Source organism: Hypanus sabinus, chromosome 30 (assembly GCF_030144855.1).
Source record: "Hypanus sabinus isolate sHypSab1 chromosome 30, sHypSab1.hap1, whole genome shotgun sequence".
NCBI lineage: Eukaryota > Metazoa > Chordata > Chondrichthyes > Myliobatiformes > Dasyatidae > Hypanus > Hypanus sabinus.
In genome coordinates, this window is record NC_082735.1 from 37,174,023 (window position 1) to 37,193,071 (window position 19,049).

The 19,049-nt window shown below is 39.5% G+C and overlaps 1 protein-coding gene across 1 annotated transcript in view; it reads right to left on the bottom strand.

Moving 5' to 3' along the window:
* LOC132383575 (glucocorticoid modulatory element-binding protein 1-like) overlaps positions 1 to 18,596 on the bottom strand; it is a 29,776-nt gene extending 11,180 nt beyond the window's left edge. The window contains exons 1-4 of the mRNA XM_059954717.1: positions 18,297 to 18,596; positions 14,556 to 14,644; positions 3,991 to 4,103; positions 3,211 to 3,314 (exon numbers count right to left, since the gene is read on the bottom strand). Of these exons, the coding sequence (XP_059810700.1) occupies positions 3,211 to 3,314; positions 3,991 to 4,103; positions 14,556 to 14,644; positions 18,297 to 18,421 (431 nt within the window). The 5' untranslated portion in view covers positions 18,422 to 18,596. The remainder of the gene's footprint in view (positions 1 to 3,210; positions 3,315 to 3,990; positions 4,104 to 14,555; positions 14,645 to 18,296) is intronic.
* Positions 18,597 to 19,049: the final 453 nt, after the last annotated feature.

A 19,049-nucleotide genomic window follows, 5' to 3' on the forward strand; every position in this document is an offset into this window, starting at 1 on the left:
TTGTGGTGATAAGTTGCCTGCTGATCACAAAACAGCGGAGAAATTCTTTAATGAGTTTTCCAAGGTCGACATTGATTAAAACTTAACATGCTGAAAGGTTGCTTCAGTATACGTGTGATAAACAAGTGTAAGACAAAGACTGCTTACCAATAGCACATAAATTCAGAATCTGGAATGATGGTGATACCAGTCACTGACTATCCACCTGAGGTAGTGATAACTTACCTTTCTGATGGCTCAATATACACATTGTTTCATGCACAAAGTTTAAAAAAAAATAGATACCTGCAAAGTATATGTACAGCTGTATATGAAAATGTATATGGATTTTGTGTTTAAACTTGGATCTCCGAGGTATCTCATTATATAGGTGCATATATTCCAAAATCTGAAATCCAAAACACTTCCGACCACAAGCATGACAGATAAGGGGTGCTCAACTGTAGTTTAAAAAGAAAGGGTCACTAAATTGATAAAGATTAAGATCACAAAAAGCAATTTTAATGACATCTGGGACTATAGATTTTAATCCAATACCTGACTTTTCAATTTAAAAAGAAATAAGCTAGAAAATAAAAGACATACACAATCCATAGGATTATCATTATTTCATTCTAATTAAGCTCAACCTGAAACTTCCCTTCAAGGATTTCCTAGCGCTTTTAACCTGGTAGTGTGGAAAAGGGAGTACCATATTCTGATCACCTCACAATAACGCAGTAGTCATTCTTGACACAAAGACAGGCAGCTGCTTGGGTCCAGATCAGTGCAATCACCTCAGAAAGCTAGGGTGACTGCAAAGTTCTGGAAGACCAAAAATATGAAATGCATTTTTCACTTCATACTACATCAATTGCTTCAAAGACCATAAGACAAGTTATAGGAGCAGAATTAGGCTATTTGGCCCATTGAGCTTGCTTCATTTCAAATGGCTTCTCAGCCCCAATCTCCTGCCTTCTCCCCATATCTCTTCATGTCCCAAGTAATCAAGAATCTATCAATCTCTGCCTTAAATATACCCAGTGACTTGGACTCTAAAGCCACCCATGGCAACAAATTCCACAGATTCAATCTCTGGCTAAAGAAATTCCTCATCATCTCCATTCTAAATGGGTGCCCTTCTGTTCTGAGGCTGTGTCCTCTGGTCTTAGACTTCCCCACCACAGGAAATATCCGCTTCAAAACTACTCGATAGGTCTTCCAACCTTCAATAGATTTCAATCAGATCCCTTCTCGTTTTTCTGATTTCCAGTGAGTACAGCCCAGAGCCTTCAAACACTTTGTATATAAGCCTTTAAATCCAGGAATCATTTTCATGAACCTCCTTTGAACCCTCTCCAAAGTCAGCACATCCTTTCTTAGACAAGGGCCAAAACTGCTCACAATATCTCAAATGAGGCCTCACCAGCACCTTACGAAGACATAACCTTATAGACCCTTCCACCTCACTGTCAAAAGCCTTCAGCTGTTGAATACACTGACAATTCTGTAGCAATTGTTTTATCTGCTTTGCAAACTAAAATCCACACTACAGGCAAAGTAACAGTGATGGGCCAGAGTCCAAAACCATTTCAATGGACTATGAAGAAATTCTGCAAACTAAACCAATGCATGATTAACATCAGAGCTCAACACCACAAAACAATTTATTGGGAATGGGATCAAGCATAGCTTGTGTTGTCATTGTTGAGTGCCATCAAGTCGCCATCGACTGATGACGAAGCTATGGATATAGTAGCTGTCTGTAGGGTCTTCTTGGCAAAATATAGAAGTAGATTGCCAAGCCTTTCTTCCATGCAGATACTGCTGTTGCCCAGGTTGGGACCTGGCCGGACTCAACTCAAAACCATCTGCCTTAAGGTCCAGTACTGATGCCAATTCATCACCAGTCAGCCCATATTCTGTGTAGGATACCACAAAAGTCCCTGTGGCAGTGTTGACAAGTGCATTGCAAACAGAGTTGTTGGTTCTCTAAGGACCAAGTCAGTGATGTGTTTATCCAGTCAGCATAACATCCTTGAAAGAGTTTATCACTGATTAACGAATGAGTAAATATGAAAATGGTGAAAATTTAGAGATGGTTAAAGAGATGGGGCTTGACACGGGGGGGGGGGGGAGAGAAGGAAAAATAAATGATAGTAGGATAGGAATGATCATAGATATCTAAAATGTTTGCGGTATAGCTGAGTCTCTTTGACAAGCTGGGTGCAAGTCACATCCCGTAAGTTCACAACCCAAGATGTTTGCACTTATATAACAGACACCCGAACTCCTCAAATGGAAGAGTATGATTTGGCTGCTAAATTTGGAACTTTGCCATATATATAAAAATCAAGATATTGAAAGTGTAGCAGTGCAAGAATAAAATGCCAATCCAAATGTGGAAGTTTCAGGAACTGCTACAGATTGATAAAGAGTGGGTGCATTTAACAAGAAATTTTACACTTTTGTATCTCTTGATCCAAGAATACCCATAGTCTATAAGCAGCAATGAGGTCTTGAGCAGCTATTTTGTCTGTTTGTGGTTCTTTTGGCTGAGGGATAAATAATGGCCAAGAAACTTGAGCAATTACTCAGTACTCATCTTCAAATAAGCACATGGGATGTCATACGTCAACTTGAAATGAAGACATTTCAGCTTAGCATCATATCTGAAAAGCCATATTAGCAACAGCAAATCTCCTTAAGTACTGCACTGACATAGCAGGTTTGATTGGTTAAGGGAAATTGCTGATAGCAGGACTCAGTCGACCATAAGCTCTTTTGCCTTGATCTGACTAAAGCTTTTTGATTCAAACACTTTCACTTTCTTCAGATGCTGCCTAATCTGCTGAGAGTTTTCAGCATTTTGTTTAAAATTCACTAGATCATAAAGTTTACAACCAACAGCAAAGTATCACTTCTTCAAATCCATAGGTAGGAATCAAACGTGGGACTCATGATTTAACTCATTTAACCCCAACAGAAATGGCAGTAATAGTTAAACAAGAAAAATGGAATAAAATATTTTGTAATGTGAAATTAGGAGAGAAAAGCCAGCAATGGTAGGCAAATGATAAGCAATTAAGGTTGAGAGTTTCAAAGGTGCTGAAAGTACTTCTCAGATTACAAAAGTGTTTTGAAAATTAAAACCAACTACTCGACATGGTAATTCAAAATTACATGTGAAACAGTCAACAAAAATAACTCCTCTGGAAAAATGATACTAACCTCAACATCACACCACCTATTCTAATTGCTCTTTTCCAGTCTTTCAGAGTAGATTTCCCTGCAAGGTGTACAAATTGCTTTGGGCTTATAAGCTGCTCGTTAAACTAGAAAACAAAACAAAAACAGAAGAAATCAGCTTAAATTTGAACCATCAGTTCTGCTGGTAGTAGGAACATAAACACAAGTAGGAGTAGATTAATTAGCTTCTCGAGCCTTCCCCACCATTTAATAAGATCATACATCATTGAATCTTGAGCTCAGTAACTTTCCTACTCACTCCCCATACTTTAACACCCTTGCATTCTAGAATGAATAATTGTGAAGATTCACTGCTCAGAAGACATTCCTGAGGAATGCTATCTCACGTAATCCAAGATTGGACTTACCAACCTTTTAAAACAGGACAGCTGCAAATAAAGAACTGACTCATGGTAGGGTCCAAATCTTCATACATGGATAAAAGATTGCCCCTCATTTGCAAATCAAAACTATAAATGCAGCTTTTTCATAACACTGCCATGAACCACATTTTACATGCATGGGAGAAGTTAATGGATAACAACAAGAAATAGGCAGCAGGGTATGTTTTCTCTAAATTCAAAGAGGGTTAATCTAACTGCACCACCCTTATTTCTGTGCCATGAGACACAAGTCTGCACCAGCCAAGAGTCCAACACAGGCCTTTGCTATTCTGACTCATCACAATCTCAGGCAACACATCAATTACTCAACAAAAATACCAGAGTAGTTGTAGCTAGAACATTTTTATGTTGTTCATACCTTTACACATTTCACGTTAATCCCCGGGCAAACAAATTTCTTCCACATTAAAATGGCCTTGCTTTCCCCACAAGTAATAGGATAAGCGATTTCAACATCCTCATTGCAGATATCTGAAAGTTAAAAACAAACATTTTTTACTGCACTCATTAGGTACCCATTGTTGTTATGATATTGGACAAGTAATCAAAAAACCTATTCAAATCCTATTATAGAGCTAGATCAGCATTGCAATCAATTTATTAGTGATTTAGTTGATTTCAGAGATGGACTGTGAATAAATCAGACTGATGAACCAGATGACTTTTATAACAGAATCCCTTTGGGAAGGAAATGTCTATCTTTACCTATTCTGACCTATGTGTGGCTTCAGACCTGAAGCAACATCCTTAACTTCGACAAATTACTAAAGTCGCTACCTACCTCCTTATTAAGGCCAAGTAACACTGAAGTAAAAGCTTGCATGGGCAATGACACTCATACACAGAGGAGTAAACTAGGACAAATTTCTGACAATTATTTCTACCTCCCTTTGGAAAACAACTTAAAATCCTGAACTAATGGCAGAAAGAAAAATGGAATGGAAACAAGTCACTTGGGCATGTGGCACTATTAAACATCAGAACCAATCTAGCACCTTAATCCCACTGTCATCTGATCATGATCCCAAAAGTTCCACAATTTCCACAATCAAAAATCTTGGAATGTATGCTCAGTTGACAACAGACTAACAGCCAGAGACTGATGATTTCAAGATAAACTAGCCTTGATTAATTTCTCTTCAGTCCTAAATAGCTGATCCTTTAAAATGAGATTATGTCTTTTATCGAGATTGTTTCAATAAATCACTCTTCTGAATACCCCTTTGAACATCAACTGGATATCATCCAAAACTGCTGTAAACTATTTTCCAACCAATCTTTCAGTTCCATCCCGTGCAGAACAAACCCTATCTACAGCTTTTTACCCAGTGACCAGTTCAGAGCTTAGTGTTTGCCAAGCCTTATCACACAAATTTTAAAATACACCTTAATAAAATGAGTAGCGAGTGAAGGTTTAACAAAGAAACATTGAGCTTTCAGTCTAGACAGCTGAAGGCTGAGCAGCTGATCCAAACATGATGAAGACACATAGAGTTCTCCACCAAGTTACGGGACTAGAAGAGGGAACACTGTGGACACATAATAGAACAATAAAGGCCCAAGGACTGGAATCTGCACAAGAGAACTAAAGCAGGAATAAAAATCAGACATCTCCGAATAAGCACGACATACTTCCAAATACAGCACAGTAAAGAAATCATACAGGCATAGAATTATACAGCACAGAACAGGCCCTTTGTTCGAACTCACCCAGACTCCTTGCTTACCTGACCCAGTCACTTTTGACTGCATTCCGTCTATAATCGCTGTAGACCTTTCTGATACAAATACCTACCTAAATCTATTTTAAACATTCTAATTGTACTGTTTCTACCACTTCCTCTGGCAGCTTGTTCCATCTACCCCCAACAGCAAATAGAAAAACAACTTCACTACTTTCTTGCTTATTTTGCTCTCATTTCATTCCTCCTTTGCTTTTTGTTTTAAAAAATTCTAGTCCCCAGCCAGTGCGCTATCCTGATTCTGCAATCCCACAGTCTACAAAACTGAAAAACTCTTGGACATGGCCACATCAAGTATATCTAGTTAAGCATGGGTTAAGATGCAGCACAACCAACCTTCTACACTATTACCAAACATCTAGCACAGGACAGCCAAATACACCAATCACTGCTTACTCCATATATAGTACTATTTTAATACATGACATCCAGTGATATTTGAGTGATACTTCCACTGAATGACTGTTGATTGTGTCTTGGGACTCATTGTAGAGCCTTCACAGCTGAATAGGGATGACTTTCACGGTATTAAACTGGCCTGGATTTAAACAATATACTGCTCACGTTTGAGGTGTTGGATTCCAATGTGCCAAATTAATTTAGGTATCAAATTAATTCCTCCTGTACATCCAGGAATCTTTCTTTGACAAAGCAAATATTCTTTATTTGAGGTAAGGGGTACAGGCCAGGAAAAACTGCATTAACTGCTTCTAAATATCTTGCACAAAATATAAATGAAAGCCCACTGTGGCAATGAGCCCCAATAATTTGGTACAGCAATCACCAAGTTCCAGTTTGTCATCTTGGTTGATATGTTGGAGGTAAGGATTCAGTTACCAGCATGCTAAAGTAGAAGGCAAAACAATCAACTCTGCATGTTATTTATCACTTTGCAGGGACTTGGACATAACCAGCAGCACCTGCTACTCTGGGTATCAAATTCAACACTATGTCACATTCATGAATGTAAAGCAACACCACCTACACCCCCCACAACAATCTGCATTTATACGTTTTCAATCTTAAAACTGCCCACATCACTGTAAACATTAGCTGACAAAAAAACAGAGGCAGAGGACAAATGAAAATCTTTTATCAAAACCAACATATATAGCAGCATTTTGACAAGACAACATATATAGCAGATAGAAAGTGGAGTACAAGTTACACAGTTCCAAGAAACCAGGAGAGAAAAGTACATATTTAAATGAAGCATTGATTTCTGATAATCATCCAAGTTACTCTCTTGAACTACAGTCTTATCTTACAAATTCCCCATGTCCTCTTTCATGGGGACTTTCAAGCCAACTTACTACTCCTTAGATCAGAGAGGGAGCTTCAGATGCAAGGAGAGGAAATGCCTTTAATCTGAACCAGTGCCTGACGCGCGTGCGCACACGCACGCACACACACACACTTAGTGATTCAATAAAACCACCCAGTCAGAACCTTATTTTTCTTTGTGTAAAGTGGAAGACTTCCCATTTTTGTGTACTCAGATATTCCATCTGCCACGTTCTCACCCATTCACTAAACAAACTTAAAATATTAAATATATTAGTTATTTCAAATAATTGCAAAACACTTTTCCCCACTACTTATTAATCAGACTCATACTTACAGGTACTTCTTTCCAACATTACTGTGCTAAATTGTGATTCACGTAATTGCAGCATCACATACAATTACTGTTCTACAGGCAATAAATACCCTGTGGCACACTTACGTTGCGGGACAGAGCTTTGGCCAGCTAGCACTGAGCACTATAAACAAACTCATAAGTCATTCATATTCTTTCTAGTTGGCGATCCCAGATGATTATGTGCCACAAACACTGATTTTGCTTCACTGACCTATGGGGACAAAATCCATGTGTAATAGCTTGTCTCAATTCTTCAGGTAGAATTAGAAAGCCCCAGGAGTCAAATCTGGGTCTTTTATATGACTCATTCTACACTGGCCCTACTATAAAAAAACACTACCCAATAAGGGACAAAATAAAGGAAATATGTAGTCAGAATTATTACAACTTTTAAAATATAAAATCAGGATTCACTTCAATTCCTTCTCCCTTTAATTTCTCAACCTTTTCGTTCCTTCTCAATCACATAGAGCAGTGCCTGAGGACACAGTTTCTGCACTGGCTTGGTCTATTGCCCAACGTGACAGCCTGGTCACCTCACACTGACATGCTGTCCAGATGCCAGCCATATTGATGGACCGTGCACCTTACAAGCAACATCAGTGACTTAAGCTGTTAGTTTGAAGTAATGAGTGAAGGTTCATTTAGAACTAGAGCATCATCAGCAGTTATACACCTATAAACACTGGATAGATTGAGTGCCAGTTATTAATAGACAATAGGTGCAGAAGTAGACCATTGGGCCCTTCGAGCCTGCACCGCCATTTTGAGATCATGGCCGATCAACTACTATCAATACCCGGTTCCTGCCTTGTCCCCATATCCCTCGATTCCCCTATCCATAAGATAACTATCTAGCTCCTTCTTGAAAGCATCCAGAGAATTGGCCTCCACTACCTTCCGAGGCAGTGCATTCTAGACCCCCCCACAACTCTCTGGGAGAAGAAGTTTTTCCTTAACTCTGTCCTAAATGACCTACCCCTTATTCTCAAACCATGCCCTCTGGTACTGGACTGTCCCAGCATCTGGAACATATTTCCTGCCTCTATCTTGTCCAATCCCTTAATAATCTTATATGTTGCAATCAGATCCCCTCTCAATCTCCTTAATTCCAGCGTGTACAAGCCCAGTCTCTCTAACCTCTCTGCGTAAGACAGTCCAGACATCCCAGGAATTAACCTTGTGAAACTACGCTGCACTTCCTCGACAGCCAGGATGTCCTTCCTTAACCCTGGAGACCAAAACTGTACACAATACTCTAGGTGTGGTCTCACCAGGGCTCTGTACAAATGCAAGAGGATTTCCTTGCTCTTGTACTCAATTCCCTTTGTAATAAAGGCCAACATTCCATTAGCCTTCTTCACTGCCTGCTGCACTTGCTCATTCACCTTCAGTGACTGATGAACAAGGACTCCTAGATCTCTTTGTATTTCTCCCTTACCCAACTCTACACCGTTCAGATAATAATCTGCCTTCCTGTTCTTACTCCCAAAGCGGATAACCTCACACTTATTCACATTAAACGTCATCTGCCAAGTATCTGCCCACTCACCCAGCCTATCCAAGTCACCCTGCCACCCAGCTTAGTATCATCAGCAAATTTGCTGATGTTATTTTCAATGCCTTCATCCAAATAGTTGACATAAATTGTAAACAGCTGTGGTCCCAATACCGAGCCCTGTGGCACCCCACTAGTCACCACCTGCCATTCCGAGAAACACCCATTCACTGCTACCTTTTGCTTTCTATCTGCCAACCAGTTTTCTATCCATATCAATGTCTTCCCCCCGATGCCCTGAGCTTTGATTTTACCCACCAATCTCCTATGTGGGACCTTGTCAAATGCCTTCTGAAAATCGAGGTACACTACATCCACTGGATCTCCCCCGTCTAACTTCCTGATTACATCCTCGAAAAACTCCAACAGATTAGTCAAGCATGAATTACCCTTGGTAAATTCATGCTGGCTTGGCCCAATCCTATCACTGCTATCTAGATATGCCACTATTTCATCCTTAATAATGGACTCTAGCATCTTCCCCACCACCGATGTCAGGCTGACAGGTCGATAGTTCTGTTTTCTCCCTCCCTCCTTTCTTAAAAAGTGGGATAACATTAGCCATTCTCCAATCCTCAGGAACTGATCCTGAATCTAAGGAACATTGGAAAATTATTACCAATGCATCCGTAATTTCCAGGGCCACCTCCTTTAGTACCCAAGGATGCAGACCATCTGGACCTAGGGATTTGTCAGCCTTCAGTCCCATCAGTCTTCTCATCACCGTTTCCTTCCTAATGTCAATCTGTTTCATTTCCTCAGTTACCCTATGTCCTTGACCCATCCATACATCTGGGAGATTGCTTGTGTCTTCCTTAGTGAAAACAGATCTAAAGTACTCATTAAATTCTTCTGCCATTTCTCTGCTTCCCATAACAATTTCACCCAATTCATTCTTCAAGGGCCCAACATTGTTCTTAACTATCTTCTTTCTCTTCACATAACTAAAAAAGCTTTTGCTATCTTCCTTTATATTCCTGGCTAGCTTGCGTTCGTACCTCATTTTTTCTCCCCGTATTGTCTTTTTAGTTAAGTTCTGTTGTTCCTTAAAAACTTCCCCATCATCTGTTCTCCCACTCACCTTAGTTCTGTCATACTTCTTTTTTTCTAATGCTGTGCAATCTCTGACTTCCTTTGTCAGCCACTGTGGCCCCTTTCCCCCTTTGAATCCTTCCTTCTCTGGGGAATGAACTGATTTTGCACCTTGTGCATTATTCCCAAGAATACCTGCCATTGCTGTTCCTCTGTCTTTTCTGCTAGGATATCCGTCCAGCCAACTTTGGCCAGCTCCTCCCTCATGGCTCCATAGCTTCCCCTGTTCAACTGCAACAATGACACCTCCGAGCTGCCCTTATCCTTCTCAAATTGCAGATAAAAATTTATCATATTATGGTCACTACCTCCTAATGGCTCTTTTACTGCAAGATCGCTTATCAAATCCTGTTCATTACATAACACTAAATCCAGAATAGTCTTGTCCCTGGTCGGCTCTCGTGCAAGCTGTTCCAAGAATGCATCCGGTAGGCACTCTACAAACTCCTTATCCTGTGGTCCAGCACCAACCTGATTCTCCCAGTTCACCTGCATGTTGAAATCCCCCATAACTACTGCGACATTACCTTTGCCACATGCCAATGTTAACTCCCTATTCAACTTGCACCCAATATCCATGCTACTGTTTGGTGACCTGTAGACAACACCCATTTGGGTCCTTTTGCCCTTACTGTTCCTCAGTTTTGTCCACACAGACTCTACTTCTCCTGACCCTATGTCCCCCCCTTGCAAAGAACTGAATCTCATTCCTCACCAACAGGGTCACCCCACCCCCTCTGCCCACATTTCTGTCCCTACGATAGCAGGGATAAAAGGAAGTAGAGCAAAAAGCTAGGCTATGGACTTTCTGGTCCATAAGCTTTTCTACTTTACAGATTGAACAAATCATCTCTATTTAAGATAAAAGCAGGTTTAAATGTTTTCTCAAAGTAACTGTGGAAATCCTTTCCCTGTCAACACTATGAACTTCCATCAACTTTGAAACAAGACAGTAGCCAAACCACCTTACATTAGCCAATTTAAAACTCAGTCTTCTAATGCTGTAGATCAGAGAATAAAACACTTAGGAGATTTGTCTCCAGCATTCAGATCTGAGATTTGCATATTTACTCTGGATTGTTTCAATGAACTTGAACAGAAAAGAGACACTTAGACCGTGCGTGTAATGATGTACAATTATTGCTAAGATGTAGGAAAAATAGCCTTTCATTTGCACATCGCCAGGCTCCATACACAGTATTGAAATAATGACCAGATCACTCATTTTACTGATGACGGTTAAAGGAAAATATTATTTTTCAATTAATTCATCTAAATATTTCTCTTTTTCAAATTTCTGCTGAGATGCCTTTTATGCTTGCAAGGACAAAGTCGCTGTTACTCAGCACATCTGAAAGAACACAGAACAGTACAGCACAGCAGAGGCCCTTCAGGCCACAATGTTGTGCTCTGCTATAGAAGCCTATGCCACAACCAATCTAACCCATCCCTCCTACAGTTCACAACCCTCCATTAACCCAGAATAGTCTTTTAAATGTTCTTAATGTATAGTACTGTGCAAAAGTCTTAGCACACAAGTATCGCTAGGGCACCTAAGACTTTGGTACAGTAATGTAGTAATTTTATGTATTGCATTATGCTGCTGCTGCAAAAAATCAAATATCATGACATACGTAAGGGATAAGCCTGATTTTTATATGGGCCTCTATTGTGGACTGAGAATGGAAAGGGGCATGGAGAGGGGAGGGAGCAGATGCACCAGAGAAACATTCTGAAATGATCATAAACCAATTGTTTGGAATCAAATGACCCTGCCTGGTGTCTCAGGGCTGGGTGTGTCTGCACCCTTGCCCCTGGCACTCCTCCTCAGCCACCTGTCCCACACCCCTCCTGTGGCACTCCACCCTTAATCCAACATCTTTTGTTCCTAACAGATTTACAAACACCGTGCTCCACGTGACAAATACAGTACTGTGCAAGTCATATGCACCCTAGCTATATATAGGTGTGCCTAAGATTTTTGCACAGTACTGTATCTGCCTCTACCACCACCCCAGCAGTGTGTTCCAAGTACCTATGACTTTGCATAAAAATACCTCTGATATCTCCTCCACTCACCTAAATAATGTCCTCTGGCATTAGCCATCACCACCCTGGGATAAAGGTGTAGTGCCCCTCTATTTATGCCTTTCATGATCTGATACACCTCTATCAAGTCACCTCTTATCCTCCTCTGCTTCAAAGAGAAACAATCTAGCTTTCCTCATAACTTATTTTGAGATATGCAACCCAAAACTGTTGACAATTCTCCAAGTGTGGCCTGATCAGTGTCGGATAAAGCCTCAGCACTATCTCCTTGCTTTTATATTCTATTCCCCTTGAAATGAATGCCAACATTACATTTGCTTTCCTTACCACAGTCTCAACCTGATAATTAACCTTCTGAGAGTCTTGCATAAGGACCAAGTCCCTTTACAGCTCTGATGTTTGAAGTTTCTCCCCATTTGGATAATAATCTGCACTTTTGTTCCTTTTACAAAATGCATTATCATACATTTCCCAACACTAAATTCCATTGTAACTTTTTTGCCAATTCTTCCAACTTGCCTAAGCCCTGCTGCAATTGCAGTGCATCCTCAGCACTACCCACCCCTCCACCTATATTCACATTATCCACAAACTTTGCCATAAGCCATCAATTTCATTATCTAAATTATTGACAAACAATATTAAAAGTAGTAGTCCCCATATTGACCCCCGAGAAACACCTCTAGTCACTGGCAGCCAACCAGAAAAGGCCATCTTTATTCCCAATTGCTGCCTCCTGCTTGTCAGCCATTCTTTTATGCATGCCAGTATCTTTTCTGTAATGCCACAGGATTTTATCTTGTTAAGCAGCCTCATGTGTGGCACCTTATCAAATGTTTTCTGAAAATCCAAATAAATGACATCCACTGCCTCTCCTTTGTCCACCCTGCTTCCTCGAAGAACTCTTAACAGATTTATCAGGCAAGATTTCCCTTTACAAAAACCATAATGACTTTGACTTATTTTATCATTAGTCTCCAAGTACCCCAAAACCTCATCCTTAGTAATAGACTCCAACACTTTCCCAACCATTGAGGTTAGGCTAACTGGCTAATTCATGAGCACCAGCAGCTGAAATTCAATGTTCGAGGGCCAAAGATTTGAAATTGTCCATCTAATGTGATGAACAAACATTTCAAAGTGTGAGGGGAAATGGTTAAATACAAAGAGAGATTCAGTGAAGAGCCAGGTTGTTTAGTGAAAGAGCTGGTATGGTCTCAGTAGTATGAATGAATCATTTCTGTGCTTCACTATTCTCATAATTGAAGCTTCACCCAAAGTCAGTGAAAAACATGCTGTTATTTATTACAGAACGTCTACACAGACTCTTGTTGATAGCGCAGCTCATCAAAACAGGGAGGAGCCAACAGCCCCTTGGTCATTGAATAAGATCACGACAGTTCCTGGACCTCATCTGCGTTCTAACCAAACCCACATATCCTTCAATGTCCTATTGATTTACAGACCTCAATTTTGGATAAAGCAACAACAGAGCATCAAAGCCCTCTGAGATTTATAACTCTAAGAAACCTCTCCACACCTGTCCACACATCACCTTTTTTTTTAAAAAAAAGCAAAGATGACCATACAGCAATCTCAAAAGGACAGCCATAGATAATTTCTTTGTTTTTTTTTTAAATACAAAGGAGTTCATTTTGAGCACAAGTCCTAACTGCAAACCTACTAACTACAAGAGAGATTGAGTAGATCCAAAGTAATATGCCAGCTAGGAGCATTTTGTTAAACTCAATGAACAAGTGGCACGTTGATTTGCTGAATTTTTTTTCATATTAGGGAGCTGAAACAATTGCCTGACCCCTACTCTCTATCTGATGTCAAAGGCAACAAATTGAACTTTTTGATACATATTATGGTAGGAAACATCTCCTGAAAGGGCCCCTGTAATCTATAAAAGGACAGGTTCTCCCATGAATGATGAAATGTCTGTAGAAATCAGAGTATATAATGAAATCACAGAACAAATGCAATTTCACAAATAAACATTCTATGACGTTGGTGCTTGTAATGAAAAAAATCTAGATTTTAAGCATTTACACAGACATAACTAACCCCATCAACATAACTAATACCAGGATAGTAACACTTCAAGCAGAATTTGAAGCAATTGAGGCAAGTTGCAGCGTTTGCTGGAGTTAAAAAAATATTCCGATTCAGATTAGCATATGTACATCAAAATATACTGTGGAATGTGTCATTTGTGTTGATAACCAGCACACCTGAGGATATGCTGGGGGCAGCCCGCAAACCAGCACATCATGGGAACAATGTTCCGAAGAACAGCAGAGGCAGCACAGCAACAAGCGCAAAGCATGCCCTTTCCTCAACCTTTCCATTCACACACCCAGTCAGGCCAACTCAAGGCAAATAGCCTGAGCTACTGAATGACACTACTTAGAAAACTGTCACATATTATTCTATATACCTTCAAGATATTATTGGAGGTCAGAGTGTTATTGAAATGTTTATTTTGATCCCAACAAATGTTAGGGAAAAACAGCATTCTTCTATCCTCTAAATTCGGTAAATCCCATCTTTTTATCCTTTTTACGTTTACAAGTTACCACCATAACCACTCATACATTTACCTGACAAGGTTAATGAGTTGTTTTAAAAATTGCTGCATTCATAAACTGTTCAACTCAGCATTCAGGGAAGTATGATACTTGGAAGACAAAAGTTTTATCTCAATGTTTGATTAAATGGAACCCAAAAAAATCCAATTAAAAAATAAAGACCAACCCCAATGTTCAGAGAGAAAAAAAACATGCGAACAATAGAAGCACACAATTAAAACAAAGGAAAAGTTCTCAAACTCTTACCTTCACCATCTGCTAACTTCTGTAAAGTGTGAGTCTCCACAGTAACAACTGAAGCATTGCAGTTCGACTCAGTTCCTTCTTCACACATGCTATTGAAATAATTTCAAATGAGCATTAGAGGCAAAAGAAAGAACTCACTAACTACACAAAGACAAATAAAAAGCATCTTGGACAGAACATATAGTAGTGCCTCTGGGAATTCTGAGAGAAAATAAATTCTTCAAGTTTGACGTCTATATATTGAATTTATGCTGGAGTGGGCAACAATTAAATTTACTTACTCTTTGTCCAGTTCACACTACTACTGCAGTAAAAGATCTCCAAGTATCCCTGAGAACCAATATGTTAAGCAAACATAAACCCTCGCCCTTCAAAATAGAAAAAGATTTAACCTAGCCAAACTTGCAGCTGTCTGAAAAATATATTTCAGATTCTGAAGAACAGTGGAAGTAGTTTTAGTGAAAAATCATTCATGTAATGCAAGACTGAGGATCAATCATAAGATACTGGTATATTATATACAAAATTACATTTGAACAGCATCTCAACACGTAAAACTTCTCTCAATACTATACTGAATGAATTATTTGTGGCTGCATCTCTTGCAGAGAAAGAATTTTGGCTACAGTACCAACTAAGTCCAACTCCATTTTGAAACAGTGCCATGGGAACTTGGATCTGAGAACACAGTTTAAAGTCTGGACTAAAGTACAGCAAGACATTCTATTGCACTCTAATGCTAACCTAGATCGCTAGTGTAAGACTTCAATTTACAGACTTCTGACAGAAGGGATTTCTCCCATTCTCTCAGTCACTTCAATCTTCTTATCCACTAATATTATATTGATAATGACAGCATTTAAGTGACAAATGATGCTGAAATGAGCCTCATCTACCTGAAGAACTTCATCAAACTGTTGAAACTGACCTCTGAAATGCTCTTCATTTTAGGTCATTTTGCTGTGACAGGTCTAAAGGCAAGTCCTTCAGTATCTTAGCAAAATTGTTTCTTAACGTATGTATGGACCATGACAAACACCTTGGCAAGCCTTTGGAATTAATGCATTCAGAAATATCTGTATGCTTCCTGGAAATATTTAATGGACTAGCCAACTTCCATTTATCACCTCCATTTGACCAACTAAGCCTCTAGCACAGAATGGAGCAAAGGGTTTCCATGATGTACTTACAATATCTGTCACATCACAGCTTCGTGTGCTGTTCCTGGTGTCATTTCAGATAATGGCCTGAGATACTGGACAATTCTGATGAGCAAAACAACAAAATTCCACTGTCCCCTTCCAACTTAGATCAAGACAGTATTTCATTGGTCCAGTAAGCTACTAGATAGCTAATGGTGCCAAGAAATTGTGGGTATATACTTTAGAGTGGTATCATCAATGGATGGATTAACGTGCATTTATTTGCTCTCAACATAAATAAGGCTCTTAATGTGGAAATAAATGAGGATAATTCAGGGCTATCTATACGGCTATGTATCGATAATAAACAGTCTAGCAGGCTTCATTCCATGCTACAAAAAAAGCTTTAAGCAATTTGCAGATGCCATAGCCAATTCCAACTATGCCACTGAAGCTAGTCTTGGATGTTGGCTAAAACAATAAGCATGACCAAGTCAGGCTATTGTTTCAAATAACGTGAAAGGCAGCTCTCCCACTTCAGCTACTCATGAAGAGAATTTTGCAGGACCAAGTGCTCTGGGTATACTCTTGTTGATACTGGATGACCTGCCCAGCTTTTCTGACATTTTGAGATGGGTTTCATAGTCAAGTAGCATGACACAGCCTCTAAGAATCATAATGGTAGGATACAGGACCAGCCGAACAATATCAGATTTCCCTCCCTCAGGAGCATTCACTGACAGCAATATTTTGCATCCCAATCATTTTATAGCGAACAATACTGATTCTAATGTTATTCTAGTAAAGAATTCCCCAACTCTTCTTTCCATGGTCAGGTCTCCAAATTACAGCACTGTAATTGTTTTTGAAGATGACCAGTCAAAATGCAAAAAGTGCTGAGTTAGCAATATGGAACTTGATCAGGCATTTCTAATTGCTTCAAGGTATATGAAATAACAATCAAAGACATTTTCATCCAATGTAGAATCAAGGAGGCTGAAGGCATCAGGGGTAATATGGTGAATTGTAAAAGCATGATTTGAACAGAAAGTTCCTGGTCTCAATGCACATCTAAGTGCTTTTCAGCCAATTAAAACTATTTTCTGCTTGAACTGTAGGGAGTATTGCACAATAGGATAATGAGCAGATCATCTGTTTTGACCAATAATGGCTGAATGATTTATATTGGCTGACACACAGAATTCACTTGTACATTACTTCCAACAGGTATAGAATTTATTTTTTATTTACACCAGAAGACCTGGACTTAAGGTGGTAATTCCAATTGTGTGTTGTTCTTTCTGAACACCTTAGATCTTGTGCTCAATAGTCCAGAGGAGGGCATCAACTTTGAATTTTCAACATGTAACATTTCAAATATACCTGCACTGTAAATGTTGTACCATATATAGGACTTTAAATGTGATTTCAGATTACATTTACCAAATATTAATAAATTTGCTATAAGAATTTAAGCTTGCTTTAAAACATTTAATTTTAGATCATCTGTATTTTATAATAGTATTTGTAAGTCAGGTTTAGTATATAATGCTTTGCCAATAGAGCTTTAAAAGTTGCATTCAACTACACGTTTGATTTTATATGATTTTACAATGACAGAAACAGGCCATTAACCCCAACTGGTCTGTGTTTATACACCATAGAACCTTGTCCCACCTGACTTCATCCAGCACAAACAACATAACCTGTTCTTTTCTCCCCAAGGTATTCATGCAGCTTTTCCTTAAAAGGATCAGGCAAGAGAACCACCCCAGGAAGTAACTCTTGTTAAAGGGCTTTCTTCTCAACTCCCTATTAGATTTACTAGCAATCAACTTAAACTTACGTAACCCTCTCCCAGAGCATAAGCTGTTCATAATACTGTCTGGAGCACAATATATTTACAGCATATTCAATGTTTAATCTCACATTCTAACAGCAGATTTTAAACAGGAAACAAACTCTTTACAATCTCATTTTAAAATGAGATTTATAATATTTATAATAGGCTATTTTAATAGGTTACTATTGTTAGTAGATTACTAGTAGGTTAATAGGTTACTCTTAACTATCAGAATTACATAGCTAATACTTTTTGTATTTACAGTTAAATTTGAATTTGGCTTTAATAATGCTGTTTTCCAGTTTGGATTTCTTCACTACATTTATAATTCAAGTTTTTACATTAATGCATTGCAAAGTTTTCTTCATATTTTAATAAGCTCTGTTTAGAGTAATGTATAAACGAAAGTATGCAATATAGCCCTGAATGGTCCCAGCCCCAAACATCGACTGCTAATCTCCACAGACGCTGCCTGACCTGCTGAGCTCCTCCAGCATTTTGTGTGTTGCTTTGAAAAAAAAATGAAGCTTATTCTAATATTTAGCTGTTTACATTTCCGTAAATTAACTTGAAGTTTATGTTCAAATACACATTCTTCAATCTATTTACATTTATGAACGATTTAGTGCTATTTAAAACTATCCTGATGCACTAAAAGTTTCGTATTTCAATGGTTTCAGTTGATTTTATTTATTCACACATATTGAATGTGCGTCCTGCCGTGGCCTGAGCGGCTGGGCCTGCGGCCCCGCTTACCCGTGCTGCACCGACTGCAGTTGCAGGATGACTTGGGTCTTGTTCTCCTCCGAGCTCTCCCCCTCCAGGCTCGTGGCCTCGGCCGTCACCACCACCACGTCCCCGACAGGCACAGCGCTCGCCATTTCCCCCTCTGCTTCCGCCCGAAACGACCGACTGCCGACTGCGGGCGAGGCTGCCGGGCCCACCGGCCCACTCGCGGCCTCCGAGCGCCGCTCACCACCGAGAAATCGCCGAGGCCTCACCGTCGCTGTTTCGGCGCTTTTCCGTCACTAACGGCTCCCAGACAGCGCCAAAGACGTGCGAACGTCATCGCGTAGAACGTCAGGATGTGACGTCGGAACCCTCCGCTGCTCCAACCAACTGTGACTACCTTAACCGCCGCCATGTTTATATTGGCGTGAAGTTACTATGGCAGGAATGTGCAGTATTTCGATTTTTAGAAATATTTCTGCTCCATTAGCAATTCAAGCTGTGTTTCATGACCTCATGATCTACTTGGTCATGGCCTTATACCTGATTGTCTCTTTGCATTGCACTTTCTGTATAATTTGAACTATATTCTGTTATTGTTTTCTTCTGCACTACCTCAATGTACTGGTGTGCTGAAAAGATCTAACTGGACGGCATGTAAAATAGCGTAGCAAAGAGTTTCTGGAGCCACATAACTTTTGTCACTTTTTGCCTATTCTCATTTTTAAAAATCTAAATAATATTTAAGAAATCCAGGGCGAATCTGCAGGCCATGTAACA